The following is a 24,498-nucleotide window of genomic DNA, read 5'->3' as shown; positions in this document are numbered from 1 at the left end:
GTGGATATGCTACAAGTTTTATTGCAGCTTAGTTTCTCATGTATTTCTTTCATATGCTGCAGCACAAGTGGAGGTGTTGTCTGCTGCACTCAGAGCATCCAGTTTGGATCCTCAAGAAGAGACAATGGCCAGTGTTGGCAAAGGAACAAATTCACAGACTGAACTAGCCATCAATGACCAACAAAATTTCAAACCTATACTGGGTGATATTGTGCCTTTAATTGGTGACACTGTTGAGGTAAGAAGTGAGTTTATTTTCCCATTAGCTCCACTAACAGAGCTGTATTCTGCATTCATGTGGTGATTGCAGCCAAGTGCTTCCTGCTTTTGGCTAGTGCGGTGGTCAGGTTTGTTGGCTGGAACTGATGTGCTTGCTACCAAAATAAAATGAGTTGTGTTGGGTGCCTTTGTTTTTGCCAGTTCTGTTCTTGGCAATGTAAATTCTTGAAGTTGCTTCTGTTAACATCTCTGTTGTCTGTAGCATTTTGAGATGTTTTAATGCTACTGCAGTTTATTGCTGTGAAATTACCATCCTTAAAACAGAGCCCTACTGATAAGTGAATCCTCTTCTATAGTGCCCCACCTCCCTGAACCTGGAGAAAGAGGTACTTTTTCCCTTTGTTCCCTGTTGAAATGATTTATAGTAATTTACTGGTCTGCATAAGAGAAGTTCAGGACCTGCAATCTAGGTGTTCCTTGGACTGCTGAAAGTGATTCTAGCAGTCAGTAACATCTTAAAGTTTTTTGCACTTAGTTCTTTGCCCCTGCCCAGCTGTAGTCTGCAGCATGTGGTGTTATTTTCTGTTCTTTACTGTGTGTTGGGCCAAACCCACTGTGTTCACTGCATATAGTGTCACAAGCTCTGGTGGTATTAATAGCTATAGCTATGCAGAAAGCAATAGTTCCAAAATAAGCTCCATGAAACCACAGCAAGTGATTTGTTGAATCCTATTGCCTAAATGGTATTTTCAGATGAAATTTTTGCATCAGTTCAGTGCAAACATTTTCATCGTTTAATTAGACCAGTGTTTCTTGATGACTTTTAATTAACTTTTCACCTACGCTGTTGGACTGCCATCTAGCCCAAAAACATATGAGGAGTTTAGGAATGTGACATTTACTTGGATACTGCAGATTGTACACAATCGTAATTTAAATCTACAAGTGCAGCTGGTTGGTTTGTCTCAAGCACACCAACCTGCCCTCAGCTCCTTTTGTTAGGGTTGAGATGCTTTTTTATTGTCACTTCTTTGTAATGCCAGGCTGTAAAATGACAGTGTAAATGTATCCTCTGTCTTTAAGAATTTTTGGGGCTGGTGCGGGTGGTGTTTGTTCAGAGGGACCTAACCTGCATTTTATGTCTTTACAGAGTATGATGCTGACAGAAAGTTTAAGAACCTGTCACATTGCTGGTGTATGTTGGTTTTGCAAGTTTCAGTTTTATGCTGTAAAAGGATGCTCTTAATCTGTCAGTTCCTTGTTTGCTTCTGGCACTGAATCAAGTCCTCATTTTACAAGTGAAAGGATATTATAGACATGACCTAGAATTTTGGGAATCAAGCTGTGATCTGTTGAGCAAGTAGACTGTTGCCCCTAGCAGTGAAGAGGGCTCTGATTTTCACAGGTGGTTGTTCGGGTTTTTTGTTTTGGTTTGGTTTTTTACTTGTGATTTTTTTTTTCTGATTTTTTTTTTTTTAATTTGTTTTTAAGTCTCAGCATAGCAAACATGTCAGTAGGGTACTGGACATTGGAGAAAAACCAAGCTACACATTTTATGTTTGAATGCAGCCTGCACAGTTCTGCACACATATCACCAAGCAAAACCAGACTGTGTTTGTCCTTTGGCAGCTGTAGTGACTCCTGAAGGAGATTATGTTAAAGAGAGATTCTCTGTTCTCTAGAGTGAACAGAGAAGATTTTGGGACATAGGTGAAGCTTGCTTGTTGAAGGTAGCTGTTATATTTTATCTCAGGAGCAGCTGGTTTTATTGTGTTTAGGTTGTGTGTTCTCTGTAATGTTTGATAAATAAATGTCAGCCTCAAGAAATCCCCCAGGTTGGATTCCCAGTGGATGGATATGAAAGTCCTCATTTTATTTTTTCTTTTGTTGGAGGTAGAGGGAGGAAGGAAAAGAAAGGAAAAGGAAACTGGACTAAATCCATCCCCCTTCCGTCTGGCACAGGTCCCTCTCTGTAAGAAGAGGGTGGATGCCAGGAGGATGCTGGAACCTTGACACTGCCATCTTCTCTCTTTGTTTGGGCCAGCTGCCCTGACAGGAAACACCAGCACCACTTGTGCTGGTGTGCAACCCTTGGCACAGATCTTTGGAGCACAACCACAGAGCTTTTGTTACGCAGCTGAAGGAAACCTTACCCTAGAGATTTGTAAGGCCATGACAAAGATTTTGCATCTCGAAGGTGGTGGTTCACCACTTTGATACACAGGAAACTTTCGGGCTAAAACCCTGCCTGATTTTCTTTTGGTTCTCTCTGCAATGCTCAATTCGGTGTGTGCATGGAAAAAGTACAGATGGAACTTCATCTGCAGGAATAAAGATACTGCAGTAACTTAAATACTGACTTGTGCTGTGGTTATTCTGTACTGAAGCTCTTCCTCTCTGGAATGCATATTTGACTTTAAAAGTGGCTGTATGAAAATGTTCCCATCTGTGACACTCTTTAGTATATTTAGTTGTTCAATTTAGTTCAATCCATAAAGTATTATTTTTTTCTTTTTTTTTCAAACTTAGCCTTTTGGAATTGGGGTAGCAGAGACTGAGAGACGGAGTCTTTCCATTTTTATTGTAGCAGAATGGATGACTCGCCCCTGGTCCCATGCACCTGGGCAACTCATGGAAAGCACTGTGTCCAGGCTGTGCTGGCTGCCTTTTAACTTCTTGATCTGGAAGAGGTCAAAGCTGGTGGCTTTATGGAAATGCTGAAAATTATTCCTTTTTCTGGGCAAAAATAACAAGCAAGCAAAAGGCTGAAAAAGAGTGAAGGAATTTACTGTGAAACTAAAAATCCTGCAGAGATGGTTTTCAGAGCCTCTGGAGGTTTTACAGTTGGAGTTGTATGCTGTTGGACACATTTAGTCATGGAGTCGTTTGCAGATCTGTTCTTTCCTTGGCTCTTTGACACATTGCTGCTGCTTGATAAGCCTGACAGGCTGTGCCAGTGATATGCAATTGCCTCACAGCTCTGCCTGTTCTTTATCACCTGTAATTATACCTCAGCAAGTAAAATTACAGCCTAGTGCTTAGATGAAAGCAGCTCATGGAAGAGGAAAAAGCAACTGTCTGAAGTCAAACCAAGGAAGACAGATGGTATCCTGGAGGCTTTTTTCAAGAAGTTTATAGTTTGCTGGAAAATTCTCGTTGTCAAAATGATCTGAACAGCTGGTAGAGTAGGATGTTCTCGTTGCTTGTGTTGACCCTGGGAGCTCACCCTGCAGCATCTGTGGGTACATAGATACCTTGGCTCAAATCTAGCAAAAATGCTTTTGCCCTGTTCTGCTGCACAGCAGCCTGATCTCCTTTTCAAATATTCATCACACACTTCTTGAAATTCATGGTTTATTATGCAAAGTCCATTGTATTTGGGGAGCTCCACTTGCATAGAAAGTGGCAGTGCTGTATCCTCTCAGCAGCACAGTTTATCACAGCGTTTCAAACCTCTGCTGCTCATCAGAGGTCTGAAACAGAGTCTCAGCTCTTATCTTCAAGGCCCAGATACGTATCCAGGATGCTTGAATGATTGCCAAAGAAGTATTTTAGTAGAACTGGTGAGAGAGGTGATGAGTCCTGTTGGCAGCTGTGGCCAACTAGGACTCACAATTATAAGGTGAAGCTTATCCGTAGAGAAGATTACAGAATAATCACCTCTAGGAAAGGAGCAACAGCCTAAGTCTCATCAGTTTCTATTCTTCAGTGTGAGAGTGGCTTTGCTTTGACCTTTTTCTAGCACAAATACAAAGCAACAAATCCAACAAAATCTGCTACAGATGTTTTCTCATTTTCCATCAGGGGAGCAGCAATGTGACCCATATGTTAGTCACATCTTCCTTAATGCAGTCTCAAAGGTACTCCTTTGCTGTGCTTTCATTCCATAAGAACCAAAATGGAGCAGAATAAGAGGAGCCTCTGTTTGAAATGGAAAGCAGAAAGATTTATCTTGCAGTCATTTTTGATTGTAGCAAAATTGTATTTGATATTAAAGCATGTATTCCTTTAATCTAAGAAAAAGACTGATGTGAGGGCAGCATGTCGTGATGCTGACATTGCTTTTGTGTTTAATCCTAGAGTGTATTTTGTGTGACCTTTTATTTTCTTTTTTTTGTCTTTCCCACAGAGTATGGATTCTACACTTCACTATATTCATAATGATTCAGATTTGAGCACCAACAGTAGTTTCAGCCCTGAAGAAGAAAGAAAATCCAAAGTACAGGTAAATGATGGTGACTTCTGGTTTTCTTACATGTATCAGATACTTGGAATTTATTTTTTTTTTGTGTATATTAGGGTTTTCTTTTATCTTGTTCATTCAGTCATTTCTGATGTGACAGAGTTTCTATTACAATGGCAAACCTTTTAAATAAGTGGTTTTAAAATATTCCTTGTTTCCAGAGATAATGGCTTAATTCAGCAGTTGCTTCTGTTTTATTTATGCATAAGAGATGACAGTATTTTTTTGACATGAAGTAGCAGCTGTCATAGACTTCCAGGCTCTGGTTTAATTTGGTTTAATTTTCTATGGAAACTACTCTGTAGTGGAAATGATGTTAGGACTTTTTTTTCTAATCACATGTTTTGAGTGGAACCACCCCACCCCGTGATAGCTTTTTGCAGAGCAGTTGTGAAAGTGTTTCATTAAGCTGGAACTGTCTCTCTGGTATTTTTTTCAAATGGAATCCAATGTTTGTCGTTACATAGTTCCATACTAGGTGTGCCACCCTGCAACAGTGTGATTCCTTGAGTGGGAACCTCAGTCCCTCTTGGCAGCTGTGTTAAGGAAATGCTCTTATGCACCCCTTGGGTAGAGTCAGTGCCTGACAGGAACTGACAACAGCTGAAGCAAAGACAGTGGTGAAATCAACAAAGAGATGTTTTTGCAGAATTTTCGTTCAGATGCTTTAATTTCTCAGTGGACAGAAGAAATGATCTTCACCGGAGATCTCTTTGTCTCTGGAGGAGCCTTTTCCTTCCTGTTGACTTTTCAGGTTGTTAGGCAGCGATGTCAAACACACTATACTCTGCTCCCTCCCCTTTCCTGCCTCCCCAGGGCATTTTAATGCAGTTTGTTTCTCACCACCTTCCCAAGATTTTGGGAGTATTGGGAAAGCTTTTTTGGAAGAAGTCTCATAATTTTCTATTCTCCTTGGGTTTTTTTGCACAACCCATGAGCCTGAATATTTGTAGAAAGCTAGAATGTAGTCTTTTAATTTCCTGGTCTCCCTGAGAAGGCTGTGAACCACTTGTTCATCTGTTATGTTGGTCTGTATATTTTCAAACAGCCCTCAGTCATGCCATTGTTTCTTTGGAACCTTTTGGTGGAACTCAGGAAATACATAACCTCTATGATCTTATTAAGGCACTGTAATTAAATAATATTCTGTAGTTGGGGGGGGGGAAACGTGTGGGGGTTTTTTTCTGACAGTGTGCCCTGGAATTTTAGTAAGCCTTATGAGGATTAACTGAAAATAGTGCAAACCCCCTACCCTTTTCTTGCTGCAGGATGTTGTACCTCAAGCCTTGCTGGATCAGTATTTATCAATGACTGATCCATCTCGCGCACAAACAGTTGACACCGAGATTGCCAAGCACTGTGCCTACAGCCTGCCAGGTGTGGCACTGACGTTGGGCAGGCAGAATTGGCACTGCCTGAAGGACACCTATGAGACACTGGCATCTGACATGCAGGTAAGCTCAGGCAGCTCTCACAGTGAACCATCTGAACTTCTGTGATCTCACAATGAATAATCTGAACCTCTGCAGCAATTGATCCTGCTTACAGGCTGTTGGGTTGCTCTGCTTTTGACGTGGAGCTTTCCACTGTTGATGTTAGTTGCTTATGTGTCTCAGAGTGAGATGGGGGTGTAGTACTCAGGTGGTAAGGAAATGGGGCAGTTTTGAGTGGGAGGTGAGTCTCCAGCAGGAAGGTGAGGAGAGGTCTCTGATTTCTTCTGCTTCCTTGAGATTCTGTGGTGGTGTTTGGGAGTCTCGTAAGTATGAGGACTGGGGCTGTGCTGCTGTGTGAGCAGACGTGTGCCCTGCAGGCATGTCTGGAGCTCGGTGATTCAGCCTCACACCAGGCCTCTGGTGCTGTATCCAGTTAGTCATAAAGTAATAACATCACTATCGCTGTGCAGCATTGCTGTTTTAAAAACAGCCACTGGAAATAGCAGCAGTTTCCTTGTTGTCAGGTGGTAAGGAGGTGGCTTTGTGCATTTTGCTGTTGGTTTGCAGTTGTTCCCCAGTCCTCCCTCACTTCCTTTTTTGGAGATGCTCTTTTTATTTTTAAAAATATTCTCAGACTATTTCACCTCCCTTGAACTTGCTGCTTGCTCTGTCAGAGCAGCAGCTTTCAGTGATATGTAGTGAGTAATTTTGTGCATGGCTATTGCTCATGTTTCCCAAATGCTTTTGCAACCATTAAAAACAACCAACTAAGAAATTTAAAACATAAAGAAAGACAAATTACCCTGCATTCAAAACTGTCTGGAGTTTATTGCCTGTCTAATCTCAAGATTGAATCACCAAACCAGGGCAGAACAGTTCCCATACTAACTGGTGAGTGCTGGCTACAGAGTAGATAGTATGTTATTTTAAAAGGCTTACTTGAAATTATTACTTGATTAAAACAGTTGCCTCTTCAGTTTAGGGTGTGTGAAAGCTCTCCTGGTGTGGAAGAAACTACCTATTATAGAAGCCAAAATATCCCAGTTGAAATATTGTGGGATATATATCTTACTCTGTTTTATAAATTAAATGAACGAGAGAGTAGTAGTATAAAACTAATTTATGCAAAAGAATTTAAGGCAAAAAGTAATGTGTGCGAGAGCGCTGGTGTTAGGAATACTATTTTCCTACCTGACACTTGGAGAATTAAAATATTTCATTGCTTCCGTTTGCCTAGTTCCTTGCTACTCAGGTGAAAGAAACAATACCTTGTCATTTGTCCTCTCTTTCATTTTTCCTTTTTTTTCTTTTCAAGATTCCAATTTAATTTTCAATTGTTATGTGAGTCACTGTTGAAGGTATTTGTAAGTACTGTAGCTTGCTGGGAGTCCAGCTTGGATACTGCCCCTCAGGTTAAAACAGAGCACTTCAGGTCGATAACGTGGGTGTATTTATGTTGCAGTGGAAGGTTCGGCGCACACTAGCGTTTTCTATACATGAGCTTGCTGTCATCCTTGGCGACCAGCTTACAGCTGGAGATTTAGTTCCTGTCTTCAATGGCTTTTTGAAAGACCTGGATGAAGTCAGGATAGGTGTGCTTAAGCACCTGCATGACTTTCTGAAGGTATGTCTGTGTTCAACTCTGGTCAGGCACAATTATGTCTTTGGCTTCATTTCTTTGTATGCACCTGCTCTTTAACATAGCTCTTTGTGGGAATCTCACAGATGTCTGTTGTATACTGGAATATGTTTTGCAGATCTGTGTTGCTGGTACCTTTATTCTCTGAAGAGCCTTGTTTGTGCATGTTTATTCAATATGTAGATAGCAGTGGATGATTTTTTTTGATGACTCTAACCTCTCTACACAACTTACTTGTCAGATTTCTGTAGGAGTTTCTCTGTAACTGCCTCATTTTCAGAGCTGAAAGACACAAATCATAAAACTATCTTTACTGTTTATGCCTCATCTTTTCTAAAGTAAAAGCACAGACTAGATCAGATTTTGCTTTCAGTAGTGCCCCATGTGACTTGACAGACTTAAGAATGATTGATAAGAGTTTAGCCCAGGAAACACTATTGCTAAAGATTTTGATTTTGTAAATAAAAACAAGTGTTTCGTTAGTTGTATTCTAAAGCTCTTGTTCTGTCTGCTGAGTGTAGCCTGTGATTCTTTATGTAAGTTTATATTTACTGTTACAGCTGCTTCATCTTGACAAGAGACGAGAGTATCTTTATCAACTTCAGGAATTCCTAGTGACTGATAACAGCAGGAACTGGCGTTTCCGTGCTGAGCTGGCAGAGTATGTAGTTTTCTGGCTGCTTGTTTTTATTGTTATGGATGTTTATGAATGTGAAAATCATATACATGTTTTACAGTGATATTCTTAATTTCCCTTTTAATTAGTATATAGTCCTTATCCTCCTCCACCTGTCCCCCTTGCTTAAAAATTCCCAGTAGTTCTATATCACTGAATAGTTGGGGTGTGATTGTCTTTTTCCATTACCATATGTTGAAAACATTACCCTTCCATTAAAAAAAAACCTGCATAAAGAGAAGATCACATCTGGTTGCACTTGAAGTCAGTAGAAGTGTTCTAGGAATTTGACTTCCAGTTGCTGTGTTAGGTGAGTAGTCTGAATCCATGACCCTGAAATGGAAGAGATCAGGATCTTGAGGGGAGTAAAAGAAGTCTGTAGCAGTAGTGGACCTTGGACTTCATCTGAGCAGGCTTTTGCTCCTTCATGCATGTGAAAGTATGAGAAAGGTGTTGATAAACTGCAAGTTCGGCAGGAGGCCACCAAGGTGATCAAGGCTGCAGCAGTTTGTGAGGACAGACTGTGCAACCAGGGCTTCTCTAGCAGGAAAGATGAAATGAACATACAGTAATGACCAATTACAGTGTGTCTCTTGAATTAAATTATGAGAAACGTAGTTTAACAACTGATCTTGATGGTATTGCTACATTTAAGTGTGGTTTTGATTCAGTAACTACAAATAACTTACCTGGTACCAGTGGTGTGGAGACTTTGAATCAGCCACTTGTAACATGTTGTGCCAATTCTTTGCCATACTTTCTGCAATCCGTGGCACGTGCTGGTGTCTGCAACCTGCTGAAATCTTAATCAGCTCTTCACAAGCTGAAGGGGACTGATAATTTCTCAGTTACCCAGTATGCTCTGAAGTAGAGAAAGTTTATTGATTTGATAAATCAGTGTATTTAAGTGAGCAAGGATACTTACCAGACTAAGTGTAGTTGCTGTATAGCTGTGAGATGTCTTTACCAGGTGCTCCAGTGTACCTGCAGGCTGTCGGGTCACTCACGGCCGGATCGCTGTGCTGCGCCTACGTTGGAGCTGTTATCAGGATCCCTGATAAATGCCACATTAGTTCTCTTGCCTCTCCCCTAATTTTTGAGCTCATGCAGCATTTTGCCATTGTTGTGAATAAGTGACAATTTAGTATTTGCCAGTGACCCATAGTCAGACTAATGGCACTAGAAAATAGATTTCACTTCCCACTAACTTCATTATGGCCGCGTTGGGTATTTGATAAGTGTTGTCATATAAATTAGGACATTCAGTTAAAGCTACCTTTATTTCTTACTACAATGTGCTCTGTTTGGTTCTTCTTCCACCTTGTAGGCAGCTGATCTTGCTTCTAGATCTGTACAGTGCCAGAGACATCTATGACTACCTGCGACCTATTGCGTTCAGCCTCTGTGCCGACAAAGTGTCTTCTGTCCGTTGGATTTCCTACAAGCTGGTAAAGCAATCTAAGTAAATCCAGGATTTCAAACTTCTGAGTGTTGGTGTTCAGAAGTAACATGTATTTATTTTTTTTCCTCTTCTCATTTCTTCAAGGTTAGTGAAATGGTAAAAAAGCTGTACATGGCTTCAACATCAACCTTCGTGGTAGACCTCATGAATGAACTTGTTGAAAAGTTCTGTAGATGCCACAAATGGTCCGGTCGGCAAACTTTTGTCTTTATTTGCCAGGTGAAATGTCTTTTTAGTTTTGGGTTGTTTATGTTTATTTTGTTCTTGGGGTGAGTGGTGGTAAGAATTATGGTGGCATAGCTGCTGGAACTCTCCAGCTGTCTGTTCACATGATTTTAATGCGTATTTGAGAACTTTGTTTCTGAGGGAATAGTTTCCTGGCTGCTTTCTTCTGTGTTTCTCTCATAGATAAGCTTGAATGCATCTTTAGCTTAGCATATTAACAGCAGGTCGTTAAATCCAACGTTGGATATAGAACAGAAGTGTAGCACAATAATCCCTGAGCTGGGAAGCTGCTTTGGTACTCAGCATGAAGTGAGGTTTTTATAATACGCTGCAGGAGCAGCAGCCTGCCACTCTTTTGGGCTACCCTTTAGAACTCAATCCCTAGGAGCTTCTTGTACCTCCTTAGCTCATGCAGCTTGGTCAGGACCAAATATTCTCAGAAAAAGAAGCAGAAGAGTTTGAAACTAGCTGGAAAATGGCCCAATTTGAAGGCTGGAGCTGAGGGGCAGACTGGCTGCTGCCCAGGTGGGACAGATCTTTGAAGTATTCAGAGAAATGTGAGCTTTGAGATTATTTAGAGAAATATGTTTGGGTACAATAGGTGGTTATTGAGATGAACCATTCTTGTCTTAATATAATACCTAGTTAAATCAAAGAGTAAATCAATTTTGAGAAGGATTTCAAAAATCTTACTTTTCTTTCTGGTTTTCAAATGATACTGTGATTTAGATTTTTTAAAAAAAAGGTGCCAGACTTCATACAAAGTGGGGTTATAACCAAGCCTGAATTTCCTCAACTCTAACTTGCTTCCCTGTGTGTGACTTTGTGTTAGAAAGTATTGTATCATATTTTAAATCTTTGTGGATACTAACTGCTGTCTTTGTGCTGTGGAGGTAAGATCTGTTAGCTCTGATTGTGTGTCGGGATTTTATCCTCACTGTGCTGAAATTTAATGAACTTGCTTCTGTGTTCTTGCCAGACTATCAGTGAAGATGACTGCCTGCCCATGGACCAGTTTGCTGTACATCTGTTGCCACACTTGCTACACTTGGCATCTGACAGGGTTCCAAATGTTCGAGTCCTGCTTGCAAAAACGTTGAAGCAAACCCTTTTAGAGAAAGGTTAGTGGCAGAAAGAGTTGTAATGGGTTCACTGCATAGTTTTTTTTGTCCCTCCGCTCTCCTATAGTCTGTTGGGAAAGAAGAAACAACACTAGATGTGGGTTGCTCTTGCCTGTGCAGTCTCCTTGGTGTGGGGTGTTACCTTGGCTGAGATAAAGCCATGACCCTTGTAGTGCTATCAGACCTGCTGTTATGCAATGCTGAGGAAAGGAGTTCTTGCTCACATGCCAGCCTGTTCTTCTGGTGTCATTTTCCTTGAGTTGAGCTAGTTTGTAGAGGTGTCACCAGAAAGCACAAATGAACAACTAGCAACTGTGAAGTTGTTGAGCAGTGCCCTTTATTTGGTTAAAAAAAATAAATCTGTTGATCTATGTAATAAGAGTAAGAAAGAAATCCTTCCACACAAATTCACCATCTGTTTTCTCACTGGGGGAGAAGAGATGGCTGCTGTTTGCTTTTCATATTTCGTGGTAGCAGTCAGAAGAAAGCTTCTCTGGATTCTCTTCAGGGAAATATGGCATGCAACTCTCCAACTGCAGACTTTGCATAGGAAAGCATCTCCAGTGCATAGCAGGTGCCAGAGGAGTCAGCTGTGATCACAGTCCAAAGCACTAGAAATATTTTGCTGTTTTGTAAAACAGCAGAATGTCCACACTTGGAATACTTCATCCAGTTCTGGTCACTTTAATTCTCCAAACCATACACTGGCTCGAGGACTGCTGTAGGAAAATGCCAAATGTTCAAAACACTGGACAAGGCAAAGGATGCCAACACAGTGAGCATTAGGCTATTGAGAGCTGTCTTGTGCATGCTGGAGGCTCTGAGTGAGCATATGGAGACAGTTAGGATGGATCAGTGGACGTGTAGTGATTTATCCTCCATTAATTGTGCCAAGGATGTCACTGTTCTTCCTGTTACCATGTAATGTTGGTATTTTTCCATCCCCCACCTGGGTGGTGCATCTCCATTCTGCTTTGGCACCGTGTAAGCTTACAGTGCAGGTAGTCCCTGCCCCGAGGGTGTTCTGTGTATGATTAGGGATGGTGGTTGGATTGTGAAAGGCAGATGCAAAAAATAAGTTCAGAATTTTTCAGACCTCAGATCTAAACTTCTCTTCCTATGAGCTATTTGTAGTTACTGCTTTTATGCTCTTGTGTTCTGTAGTTCGTCAGAACTTGTTCCACTCTTATTTCATGTTATCTTAGTTTTATCATTTGATAATTCTCTGACAAGGCTGGCAGTGAATTGGGGTGGCTTGGCATGGGTTTGTGGTACCTTCCCTCCACCTTGAGCACACTCCTCCTGTGGAACTTGCAGGTTTCTTCTTCCTCTTTGGTCATGGAGTCTGTCACACATTTTATACTGAAGGGCCATAGAAGTCCTGTACTCTGACAGCACTGTTAAGAGCAGCTGTGCTCTGAAACATGGAGTGATTTTTTTAATTACTTTTTAAAAAGATTAATTCATAGTTATATTCAGAAGTGTATTGTGACCCTGCTCAGATACTCCAGTTTGACTGTAAGTTGCAGTGTCCTCTGAGGTTTTGTATGTCCAGGCAGCACAGTGAAGATTGCATTTCAGTATCTGCTGTCTTTTCCTCCCCTAAGTCTTGTGCATTTTCTCTTACAGAATATTTTCTGAATTCTGCCAACTCTCATCAAGAAGCCGTGGAACAAACAATTATGGCACTTCAAATGGATGATGACAGTGATGTCAAATATTTTGCAAGCATACACCCTGCCAGTACCAAAATTGCGGAGGATGCCATGAGCACTGCTTCATCGACTTATTAATTAATGAGTTCTGAATGTTGCTATAATTAAATTTTTTTTAAAACAACTATCCTCAAATGCCTCTAAAATGGTTGATCTAGGACAACCTGTTTGGAAGGGGAGGTTTCTTGCCAGATTTTAACAGGTGGATGTTATCTAAACGTGATAACCAGGGATCTTGAGTCAAGGAAAAGTAAACATACCTGTGTCAGCTTGACTTTAGAAAAACACTGCTCAGAGGATTACTTTTGCCACCGTAGCCTTAAATCTTCTGTCTTCCTGAACACATGAAACTTGAATTGGCAGATCATCTTCATTGTAGAAAGGATGTGATTTCTGGAGACCTGCATTGTTTCTCCTGAGGAGTTAACTTAGCAAGTATTTTCTGTAGCAACTGATAGGCAGAATGGCCAGAAAGGCAAATTCATACCGGGACGTAAAACCTCCAGTATTAGTGCTAAAGGTTTTTATCTTTCAAGGACTTGATCTGTGTGCAGCTGGGCACACCCTTAAGCGAGAATAGCTTTGATGTTTGTAAATGGGGAAAAGTAGACATTTGGATTTCTCTTAAGGGCTCAGTGCTAACACTAAACTAGAATCTGATTTTAATCCTTAAATGCAGCATATTGCTGTACCCATTAGCAGAAAACTTTGCTGAGTACCTGTGTCCTAATTATTTTCATGCTGGTCATGACCTAAAGGAAATTTATTAGCACATGTACTTTAAGTCAGGTATTTTTAACTTGATCGTGATCGGCTCTGAAGGTGCAACTTTTTTCTTCATATACTGTACATATCTGTGAGCCTCCTTGGAGTGCTGCAGTCTTTAATCAAGTTGTTTAAAGCTGTTGTGATACAAGTTGTTCTCTACTTGTCCAAATAAAATTTATTAATAAGATTGAAAGAAATCTTGTGACCTTTTTAAGACATTAAAAGAATAAGTTTGGAATTTAACTGGCCTTTTTCTTTCAGTTCTTTGCACTTTGATGGCTGTTTCAGGGGCAAGAGGGTTGCTTAATGATTGATTGTGAGGAATTTTGCATTTTGAGATGGAATATACTACAGCACAGATGTGTTTCAATCCTGTAGCTGAGGCTTTGCTAGATTCTTCGAAGCATCCCTGTTGTGTCTGGAGACCTGTTAACTGCAGGGCAAAATGGCATCTTGGCTGGAAGTAAGTCTGAATATCCACCTCAGTCCAGATTTGCAGGAAACTGAGTTCAGACTGCCCTTAGCCTACCATCAGTCCATTGACTGCTCTTTTTCCTCTCATTTAAAATTGCTATGCAATATCTCCTTCTGTGTCTTCCAGGGGCAACTTGCTCAGATCACCTTTCTTCCAGCCTGTGGAACCCAAAGTGTGTGAAATACTTTTTTTCCTGAGGAGGTAGAAATGGCTGTGGCAGCTTATCTTTGATGTAGGTTAGCAGAACATTTTAATTTATCAGGTACTTGATGCCTTGGCAGTTGAGACTCAGGCAGGTCTTTCTTCCCACCCTCCCCTCCCCATTTTCTTGGGAAAATAGATTCTTCTTCATTTTTGTAAACAGAAAGTTGCAGTTTCTCCCCAGAGGCTGCTTTTGTGCCCCTTGGCATGGCTGTGCAGGTAGTTAAGATACAGAATCATCTCTGTCTGCTGTGAAGTGAGGTGGGTTTGAGTTTTTTTGTGGGTTTGTTTGATTTTTATTTTTTTTTGTTTTTTGTTTTTTTTTTTTTAGGCTTGGGGATTTCTGTGTTGTTTTTAATTTGGGCTTTTTTTGTGAGTTTTTTAATCTGCCTTTTTTTTTTTAAAATGTTTTTCCTTTGCATGACCATTTTTATTTTCAAAATTGACTTAACATTTGAATAAGCAACTGTATGTTAAGGTCAGAATTTCCTGTAGTATAGGTAATATTCTCATGAGGTCTGTTCCTTGTGTTCTCTAATAATGGTTCAGAAATCATGTGCAAATCCCTGGAGGAGTAGGCAGTGTGAGATCTCTGTGTCTGCGTGGCAGCAACCTGTTGGGGAGCAGTGGAGGTGCTCAGGCAGGATGATTTCTGAGCTCTCCCTGCTGCCTCGAGGAGAACACCTAAAAGTAACTTGTCCTCTCCTAGGCCAGATGATTCCCATTTTAGAAATATGCAGTGGAATCTAGTTGGTTTCTGTGTTTTGTTCAGAATACATAAATCCCTTCATCTGTTTTTTTGCCTTATTGTATTGACAGTTGAATTGTAGTTGGATCGTGTGTGATTCCTGAGACGAACGGGACCAGCTCTTTGTTCAGACCTCAGGAGGCTCCAGGTTGTCCTCTAACTGTGAATGGACCATGCTATTCACTGGAGGAGGATTGGGACTTCAACCCTAGTGTTTGGAGTCCAGAATTAGCATGGCCCAACTGGATTCCATCACTGTACTTAGGTACTGTTCCATTAGTCCAGTAAAACGGAGGATTGTATCGGATCCCTTCTGGCATTGCCTAGGTACTTAAAGGTAAAACACCTCTGTGTTGAAAAATGAGGCAGATCATCTGGATGCTTTATTAATGCAATACTGGGGCAGGCCTGTAAGGTTTGAGGGAGTGTTTGAGGCTTTTCCTGGGGAAGACTGAGTGTTTTCAGTTGCAGAGTGCCTGAATCCCCCTGGCATGTAACAAATGGAAGAGGAGAAATAGCTTTCTCCTTTTTCCCTCACCCAACATGTTACAGATCTGCCTATCTCTTTTCTGCTTCATTTGGTGATTCCCAAGAAGGGGAAGGGAAAGAAAGACTTGCTTTATTCTCAGCATTTCCAAAGAGCATTTGATCTACAGCCTGAGGGTTGTGGGCTCTGTTGCTTAACTCCGATAGGGAATTTTTCTCATGCTGGCAGTGTTAGTGATGTCAGTAATCCAAACTCCTACTTGTACCTAGGGATATGGAGTTTGGGGAAATGTGCATCTCTGTTCTGAGAGGTGAAAAAGGGAGCTCTTTGTTCTGTGGGGCAGTGTCTAGGGAAGATGTTTAAAATCCTGGTGAATTCTCTTGTGTGTCTCCCGTGAAGAAAGATTTGAGCTTTATATCTCAATTTATTTCTCTTACAATAAGGATTTCCTGAGCAGAAAGTGAGGAAGCCCCCAAATTGTCACCTGTTGGTCCATGGTTTCCCAAGAGCAGTATCATAGCTCTACCCCTGCCTTCTTGGCAGAATACCAAATTGGTTCTTCACAAGAAATGTTCATAGTTTTCTGTTTAATCTCTTGCTCACTCATCTTGGAGCTTCTTCATGGGAATTTTTCACTGGAAATCCCTTTTTTCCCCCCATGACCTGGTTACAGCACCATCTGCCTTTCTCCCACTTGCTGTTTTTCACAGCAGGTTCTCTGTCTTCGCTTGTTCCTCCCCAGAGACATGTCAGGATTTGGTAGGGCTGTTTCCTTGCCATGCTTTCATGCAGATTTCATGCCAATAAAACTGTCAAATGTCTGGAACCCTCTAGAGGGTGTTTTGTTTTTAACCAAGACACGACTGAGGTATTTTTTTACAAGCTGTTTTTTTACTGTTCGGAATGTCCCAGATAACTGTTGCACAAATTCCTGGCCCTGTGGACAAGATCCTAGTTCATGAGGACTGAGGACAGCAGGCTGAGTTCAGCCCTGCTGAGTGAAAGGTTTGCTTGGCAACCCTCCTGTGTGGGTGCAGGTCTGGCCCTGCTGGTTTGTGTGTGCAGTCACTGACTCCTTCCCCCTCAGCTCCTCATTACAGACTCATCAGTGCTCACCCCCTTTTCCCTGCACTGTCAGAGGTTGGGCTGCAGGGATGGCTGGTTGGAATTGGTAATGGATGGTCAGGACCTCAAAGTCTGTCCTGTGGCTCAGGCACACTCCTGCACTTTGATTGGGCTCCTTCATCTTGGCAAGGACTCCTGTTTGTGCCTTGTTCTTTGGTGGGGAACCTTGTGTGCAGTGCTCAGTTTTCTGACCTGGTTTCAGCCCAGGGACCTCTCTGTCTTGGTGGGATGGGAAGAGGAGTCTGAGACAGGCAGATCAGTGTCGTGTATGGACAAATGCTGGTTCCTCCTCTCTGATACTGATGGGAAAGGCTCTTCCCCCTGTCCGTGCTGGTATTCAGACAGCATGGAAACTGTATTAAAGTGATTAATCTTTCCTTTACGTGCAGAGTTAGCACATACTGATAGGTTGCCTTAAAATATGGAAGTATGACAGGAAAGCTCATTTAAAATGTGCAGTCTTCTCCCTCCCACTCCCCTGAGTGCTTTCAGGCTCTGCTTTTTAGTTTTAATTAACTTCTTTTTCACTTTTCTTTTTCTTAGATTGGAAAAATAAAGAGCCCAAGTTAAGGGGAGTATTTTAAGTTTCCATTGCTGTTGATGCTGGACTACATCTAGCTGACTGAAATACACTGTGACTTAGCAAAGACAAATAAACAGATGTTCAAACATCTTGCAGCTCTTTCTGCTGGAAATTCCATGACCCATTTCCGCAGAGGTGCAGTAGTGTGGGAAATGTTTTACAAGGATTAGCTGCAGGTGGTTAGGGATCATGACTCTGATGAGAGAAGAAGGTACTGAGCACACTTCTCTCTGTGTGTCAGCGAGGCTGAGAGGAGGAGAGAGGTGCACAGTTTGAACAGCAAAAGACATTTCAGTTGTTAGTGCAGGTTTCCTGTGTAAGAACAAACCCAAATAAACTTGTTTGAGGAAGGTGACAACAAAGGCACAGGTGGGTGGGCCATTTCTCTTGCACTGGTAATTTATTTCACAATTTGTTCTCCTGGTCTCTTGACCAAGGAGTTTTGGGGTTAGTTTGGAGGTTTTTTCCAGTTATCTGGATTTTTGGGCCTGACAGCATTGTTCCCTATAACTAGAGATATCCCACCCCAGTCTCCCTCAAGGCTCTGCACTGTGATAAAACCAGGTCATGGTTCACAGTACCAGGGTGAGGTGCTGTGCAAAGGGGGAGGGTGCAGTAACAAGAGCTTGTCAGGACTCCCAGGCATCTCTCTTTCTTTGTCAGAAAATGCTGTTCCTCGGTGCAGAAATCTGGGATGCAGTATTCCAATCTCTCCAGTCAAAATGCTTAGATTGCAAACTTCCCTGGTCATCTGCTGAGCTGTAGCTGAACAAGGCTACAGCCCTGCTGATGGCTTCCTTCTCCCTCCAAAGGGGAGCTTCAGGCAGCACTGCACTTCCTCTCCTGGGCTGGGGAATTTAGCAGAAAAGAGGGATTTGGGAAGGGGAAGGCCCATTCTGAGGAGCCCCAGTTCCCAGCGGTTGAGAACTCTCTCCAGTGGCCTCGGTGTGTCCCTGCTTTGGAGGATGGAGCAACCCTGACAGAGGCTGTTGGGGAGCACCTAGGAGCATGCAGAGAGTTGTCAGCAAAACTGAGGAACAGCATTACAAGTTTTAGGATGCAGCAACTTTTAGTCTTGGCCATTCTCCTGATGTTTGCCCGTCTCCATCCCCCTCGGGTCTCCCTTCTGGGTACAGGCAGTAAAAGTTGTACAAGGGTTGTCAGCTGCTGCTCTGGCTCTTGTGTAGCCAGGGTATGGCCAGGGCAGGTGCTGGGAGATGGCAGCAGGTAGCAAGGGCTGAGAGCTGTAACCTCACTGCGTTTGGAACTCTTGTGGTTCACAGTTCAGATGGGGAATTCTTCCAGTGTGGAGGAGTGGGGTTGTCTGGTTAAAATCTTATGTTTTTACTACCTAATCCCTTGGCAAATCTTATTGCTTACATTGATAAAACAGTCAGCAACACAAGAAACTCCAGATGAAACTTGGTATCCGTCCATTGTGTCCCAGAGGGTCAGAAGTGAAAGTGTGGGTGCTGAGCCAGAGAGTGCCCTGGGGTCCTGTCCTGACAGGTGCTGCTTTGGATGTCCAGAGGGTGGAGGAGCAGCTGGGGGCTTGGGCCAAGGCTCTGCCCTGTCTCCCTGGGAAGAGGAGGAGTGCCAGCCATGCTCTGTTACAGGGCCTGGTGTGTTTTGAAAAACACTGGAGAACTTGTGCTGCTGGACATAACCATATTTGGTCTGGATGAGGCATTTTCCCTCTGCAAATGAAGCATTATGAGTCAGAGGTGCATGCTGAGAAATGAGAACCTTAGATTAAGCTTGGTCAGATGTTTTTGGCAGAGATTTGAGTTGATGCTTTATTTTAAATGTAATTTTTTTTAATTGAAAGAGAACAGTAGAGGTGTAAAATTCTTGGCTTCAGTACATAAGTTTTAAAGATTAGATTTAGCTCATTAATCTGACAGGACATAGAGATAAGAATTAATCCCTCCAGTGCTAGTATTAGAACTAGTGAGTGGAGGTGGGAGCCTCCTGCACAGCAGTCCTTTCTCTTTATCATGAAGTACAATGTGTTTCTGGAGATCCTTATATATTCCCTGTAGACAGGTTACGTGACAGTGTTTTCCAGGTACCTCACTGCACTAGGGAGGAAACTTCCAGTCATACCAGCACTGGAGGCTTCTGCTTCTGTGGGAGCAGAGCTGAGCCAGCATTGGAAACCTGGTGTGGACACTGCCTGGGCAACCTGTAAGGCCATCTGGAATCCTGCAGGGGCTTGGACACAAGCTAATGTTTTCAAGCGTGTAGAGATGTGATCTGAGGGGAATACTGCTCATTGTTTATTTTTTTTCTTCTCTTTCAGTACATAAAATATTCCTCCACACACATTCTCAGCTGTTCAGACAATGGCAGTTCACTTCAGGCTGCTGTTTTTCAGAGTAAAAAGACTTACTGGGAGAGAAAAGTGCTGCTTGGTATGCCAGATGCCTGAGGTTGGTTCATTGTTGAGCTGCAGAATTTCAGTGGATATAAAACCTGTCATGTTTCCAGTTAGGTGCAAGTAACCTGCAGCTGGCAAACCCCAGGTTTGTGTCCTGGTTTGTGCTGCCAGGATAGTCCTAATGACTTGTATATATGGTGATTCTTGCTCTTTTGGGCTCCTGACTGACTAGTCTGACCAAATCTGTTCCAGACTCGTGCTGAAAAGGGCTATAAAAACAAGTGAGGTGTGTGTAGTTGTCCCCTGTCCCATCACCTCCTGCTTCCTCTGGGAGAAACACTGTAGATTTTTCAAGGGGAGCCAGTGGGCCACATCAGACTCTCACAAAGGTTTTGTTGAGTCCAGCACACCAGAATTAACATTGTGGGGCTGCTGTTCCCTCTATTCAGTACACATAAGTCAATCTGGTACTGCATCCAAAGGGTCTGATGGAGGATCTGCTGCTGCACTGGGCCCATACAAGCTGGAAGTCATTCAGAACATGATGTGTTTCATGCAGCAGCCAAACTGCTGTGCAAGCACTTTGGGTGCCCTGGGTGGGAGGCACTGCTGCTCACACGTTTTGTTCTAAGGCTCTTGGGATTGATAAGGCAGTTTATAAAGTGATTGGAACAGCAACACTAAGATTATTGTGCTGTAATTACTTTCCACTTTATCTGAAATTAGCTTTGGCTTTTTTTTGGGCTAATTACTGGGAACTGCTGCATCAAGTCTCTCAAATCACTGCTGCTCTGCGGCTTTTTCACTGCAAGCACTGGGGTAAGGCCACTGCTTCCACACCTGGGGCAGCCAAACCCCTCCCTGGAGGTTATGGGGCAGCAGGAAGAGCAGCTGCCCTGCCCCAGCAGGGCAGGGCTGAGAGGAGGGGCTGAGGCACAGCCTCCCCCACTGCCCTTGCACAGAGGCTCAGAGCTGTCCCTGCTGAGCCCCTGCCCTGGGACTTCTCTGGGGCTCTCGGGCTCCGGTGCCATCCCTGTGCATCCAGTTTGCACAGCACGTATTTGCACCTGATTTCAGGCTGCACAAGATTTTATCAACAACTCTGTTTAGCTTTGGACCTGTCACTTTACAGAATGTGAAAGAGCATTTCAAGGAAACATCTGTCAGTTTCAAACCACCTGTTTCTGGTTCCAGTTGCTGTGCTACTGCGGGAGCAGCAATTAAGCCCTGGGTAGTGCAGTGTGAGGCTGCAGGAGACAGAGCAGTGTCCGTGTGCTGGAAGTAATGAGGTGAGTGAACAGGATGGTTTTGGCCTTTGCTTCTCTGTTACCACTAGAGGTGTCAGTCACAAAGTCTTAAAAATCTTTAATTTGGTCAAATTAAAACTTGATCTTCATCTGAGTGACAGAACTTCCTACGACATTTGCAGACAATGTTGTTTCAGAGAAGAGCTGGTAAAGGCCAGATTACTTTCTCAAAGAAACTCCCCAGCTGCAGGGAGCCACCCAGGGAGCATAACCACCTTTGCATCATGAGATAAATCAATGAGAAATGACTTTCAAATGGCTGTTGAATTTATTTGCTTGATAAATACAATCCTAACAAAATAAAAGTTAACCAATATTAAGAGATTTGTCTGAAGAACATTAGAAAAATCCATGACAATTCAATAGGAATTAGTGTGAATTAAACAAACAAACAAAAAGTTTAAATATTGCCAGCAAATATAAAATGTATGTAACGAAGGCAAGGGAGAATGCTTTAGTTTACATTTGTTATCTGATCACATTTTCTGTGTTTATAAACTTTTTTTTTCCCCAAATTTTAAAAAAATACTATGCTGTTTTTTTTCTATAACATATCAAAGCATTATTTGTACAAAATCAAATCATGGCCAATGATTCACAACAGTGCAATAGATAAAGAATACAACCACATCCAACAGGTGCTGAAAATAAATATCCAGATTAAAAAATAAGATAGCCTATATGCACTCTGTGGAGTTTCTGTCTATCTGTGGATTGATGGATGAGTCTCATGAGTGTATCTGAAACATTACATGGCCCTTAAATGCCAGCACAGGGGGAGGATTATGAAGGGCAGAAGCAGTAAAACCAGCCAAACCAAAAGCAGTCCCAGGTGGTGGTGGCTGGTTTGTTAAACAAGCACAAAAAGAGGCTGTTGCTGACCCCTCAGTGCCTCCCCTGGGCCTCGTTCTTCGGGATTACCTGGAAAGCACAAGTGCTTGGCATTTGTGCAGGTGGAAATGCTGTACTGCTTGGCCAGGGAGGGACATCCTAAGTGACATAAGCCATTCCCATCCCTGCCTACAAGCAATGGCTTTCTCTGAGGGCCGGGAACATTTCAAATGGATGTAGACAAAGATCTTGGCTATATGGCAGCGGAGTGAGCAGGGTCTGTCTTCAATGTGTATGATGAGGGTGGTTAATAAATGAGGCAATGGGTTACCTACACCACTAAAAGACATGAACAGCTCTTGCTGAACATTTCCATCATACATGGGGACATAAATAACATCTCTTAAGTTTTTACACTTATTCAGTACATCTCAGAACAAAAATGAAGCTTAAGGGCATGTCAGGTAAACACGATACCCCACAGTCTCCCACCGTTTCAGCCAACCCAGAATAAATTTAAAGCTCCCTTGTATATAATCTGCATCAGAAAGGTATCAAAGGCACAAGCAAGAAGTGACTAGGTTAATAAGCAGAAGTAATGGTGAATGAGGATGAATAGATTCACAAGGCAAATAATTAGTAAATGTGGGTGGGTTTTTGTTTGTCTACTGACAATGAGATCTTCCAATTCTGCTCCAATGAATGTAAATAATGATTTTGGTGTGAAATAAAACTGTTACTGAATTATTTTAAATCACCTGAAGGAAACCAGTCTTGAAATAATCTGATACTAACTGGAAAACTCTTCTGGCTTCTCCAAACTCACCTGAGCCTGATGAGTAGAAGCCACAAGTACCAGAGACAAAAGTCTCCAGGGCTTAAAAGAAAAGTTTCTTTACAGAATGTACACAGCCAGCAATAATTTGTGCAGTTTGACTCAAATTACAGTAATTTGCACAGTTCAATTGATGTTATGCATAGCCAAGGAGCCTGATCAAATCGGAGTTTCCTTCCTGTCTTTACTTGGCGATGGCTTGACTTGCTGCTCCTTGCTTGCTTTTGGCTGCTCTTTGGCTGCTTTTGTCTCCAGGACACTGTCTCTTTGCTGCTGAGAAACACCCCCACGTTTTTCTGGCTCCTCTTCTTCCTGCACCTGCTGCTCCGATTTCGCTCGCTGCAGCAGTCGGAGCTGCACGCGCAGCTCGATGATGGCCTCGCGCTCCTCGTGAATCGCTTGGTTCAGGTGATTGTTCTTTATCTTTTAAGGAAGGAACACAAATGTCAGGGCCCCTTCAGGCACAGAACTGCTGTGGCACTGCAGTGAAGCATTGCTGCTAACCCAGACAGCAGCGTGGACTTGCACACAGCAGTGACAGGAATCACACAGAGCCTGTGGGTCACAGGCCTGGGGCACAACTGATGCACAACCACCACTTCACGTGTGCAAACACCTCTGCACAGGCTCAATCCAGGAACCACTAAGGGAAGAGAACCTAAGACTCAAATCTTACCTCCAGTTCCTCATTCTGTCTCTGCAAATCTTCCAGGATGACCTGCAGTTCCTCCTCATCTTCACTCTCACTTTCGCTCTCAGAAGAATATTCCTCGGTTTCACTTCGGCCATGCTGCTGCCGACTGAAACACCAATGACAAGTTCCAACTTAAACACTTTCTTGAGGCTGCCACAATTGTAGCAGTGGAAAAGAGTTACCTTACATCCACTGAATCCTCTACCAACTGTTTTAAAAACTTTTTTTTTTTTTAGACTTCCCTTTCAAAGCTTAATTTAATAAAGCAGTGTTTTCCCAGGGGCTTTTTTTAGTGCATAGGGTCAAGTTTTTCTTCAGATCATAATTCCATTGTTAAAAGAACAGAAAATATCCTGAAAGATCCAAAGTTGCTGAGACCTCAGTAAAAGGAAGTGGCTTTCTGCTGTGATGTTCAGTGGGTGAGGTCTCCTCTGCCAAGTCTGCAGGGACAGGACTAGAGGGAATGGCCATAAGCTGAGACAGGGGAGATTCAGAGTAGGTATTAGGAAAAATGTTTTCCCTGCTATGGGGGGGTCAGGCACTGGGATAGATTGCTCAGGGAGGTGGTGGAGCCACCATCCCTGGAGGTGTTTAAGAGGTGTCTGGACCTGGTGCTGGAAGATATGGTTTAGGGGTTACAGGTGAGCAAGAAGCTAATGGTTGGACTTCATGATCTTAAAGGTCTCCTCCAGCCTTGATGATTCCATGATTTTAAGTGTAGTTCAGTGTTCTTTCAGCAGAGCACATACATGCTCTAACCCCAGTGTGCTCGCCCAGAGAGGCTCTGCTGTCAGCTGCCCCTTTACCTTTGTATCTCAGCTATTTCTGCTCGCAGACGATCGATCTCTTCCTTCTCTGAGGCAATCTGTCTCCGCAGAAACTGCTCCATGGCCAGCAGCTCTTCCTGTTCCGTTAAAATCTCGTTCTCCTGCAATGATCGGTTAGTTCTCTTAAAGCCTTGAACTTTATGTCCTACAGGACATAAGATGCTGCTGTTCCCTGACACACTTGGAGCAGCAGTGGTGAGCAGGTCTGCTTTGAACTCAGATTCATCAAGACCTCATAGCAAACACAAGTCCAAACCCAACAATGTCTGCTCTGAATCCTCAAGATGATCACTGTGCTGAATAGTTGTGGAGATGACACACCAAATACCAATGTGTTTGGCTGCCTCTTTCTTTAAATCACACAGGAAGGCTCTGCCTAACCAGTAAAATAACTAGAAAAAAATGAATTATACATCTTTGAAGATGAATATGAGTAGTAAAGTGCAGTGGGGAGAAGATCAAAGCTACTGGGGGAAGCAACAGAAGGCAAAAAAAGCCAAAATA

The 24,498-nt window shown here is 42.6% G+C and overlaps 2 protein-coding genes across 2 annotated transcripts in view; one reads left to right on the top strand and one right to left on the bottom strand.

Annotated features, from left to right (window-relative positions):
- PPP4R1 (protein phosphatase 4, regulatory subunit 1) overlaps positions 1–12,842 on the top strand; it is a 37,072-nt gene extending 24,230 nt beyond the window's left edge. Inside the window, exons 9-17 of the mRNA XM_009072219.1 lie at positions 63–238; positions 4,349–4,444; positions 5,731–5,916; positions 7,358–7,519; positions 8,095–8,195; positions 9,538–9,658; positions 9,757–9,891; positions 10,877–11,018; positions 12,648–12,842. Of these exons, the coding sequence (XP_009070467.1) occupies positions 63–238; positions 4,349–4,444; positions 5,731–5,916; positions 7,358–7,519; positions 8,095–8,195; positions 9,538–9,658; positions 9,757–9,891; positions 10,877–11,018; positions 12,648–12,811 (1,283 nt within the window). The 3' untranslated portion in view covers positions 12,812–12,842. The remainder of the gene's footprint in view (positions 1–62; positions 239–4,348; positions 4,445–5,730; positions 5,917–7,357; positions 7,520–8,094; positions 8,196–9,537; positions 9,659–9,756; positions 9,892–10,876; positions 11,019–12,647) is intronic.
- Positions 12,843–22,055: 9,213 nt separating this feature from the next.
- The window catches only part of RALBP1 (ralA binding protein 1), a 14,732-nt gene continuing 12,289 nt past the window's right edge, over positions 22,056–24,498 (bottom strand). Inside the window, exons 7-9 of the mRNA XM_009072218.1 lie at positions 23,974–24,095; positions 23,150–23,273; positions 22,056–22,896 (exon numbers count right to left, since the gene is read on the bottom strand). Coding sequence (XP_009070466.1) covers positions 22,633–22,896; positions 23,150–23,273; positions 23,974–24,095 — 510 coding nt within the window. The 3' untranslated portion in view covers positions 22,056–22,632. The remainder of the gene's footprint in view (positions 22,897–23,149; positions 23,274–23,973; positions 24,096–24,498) is intronic.

Source organism: Acanthisitta chloris, unplaced genomic scaffold, assembly GCF_000695815.1.
Source record: "Acanthisitta chloris isolate BGI_N310 unplaced genomic scaffold, ASM69581v1 scaffold12853, whole genome shotgun sequence".
NCBI lineage: Eukaryota > Metazoa > Chordata > Aves > Passeriformes > Acanthisittidae > Acanthisitta > Acanthisitta chloris.
Note: the sequence above shows the minus strand (reverse complement) of the source record. Positions and strands in the feature narration are given on the sequence as shown.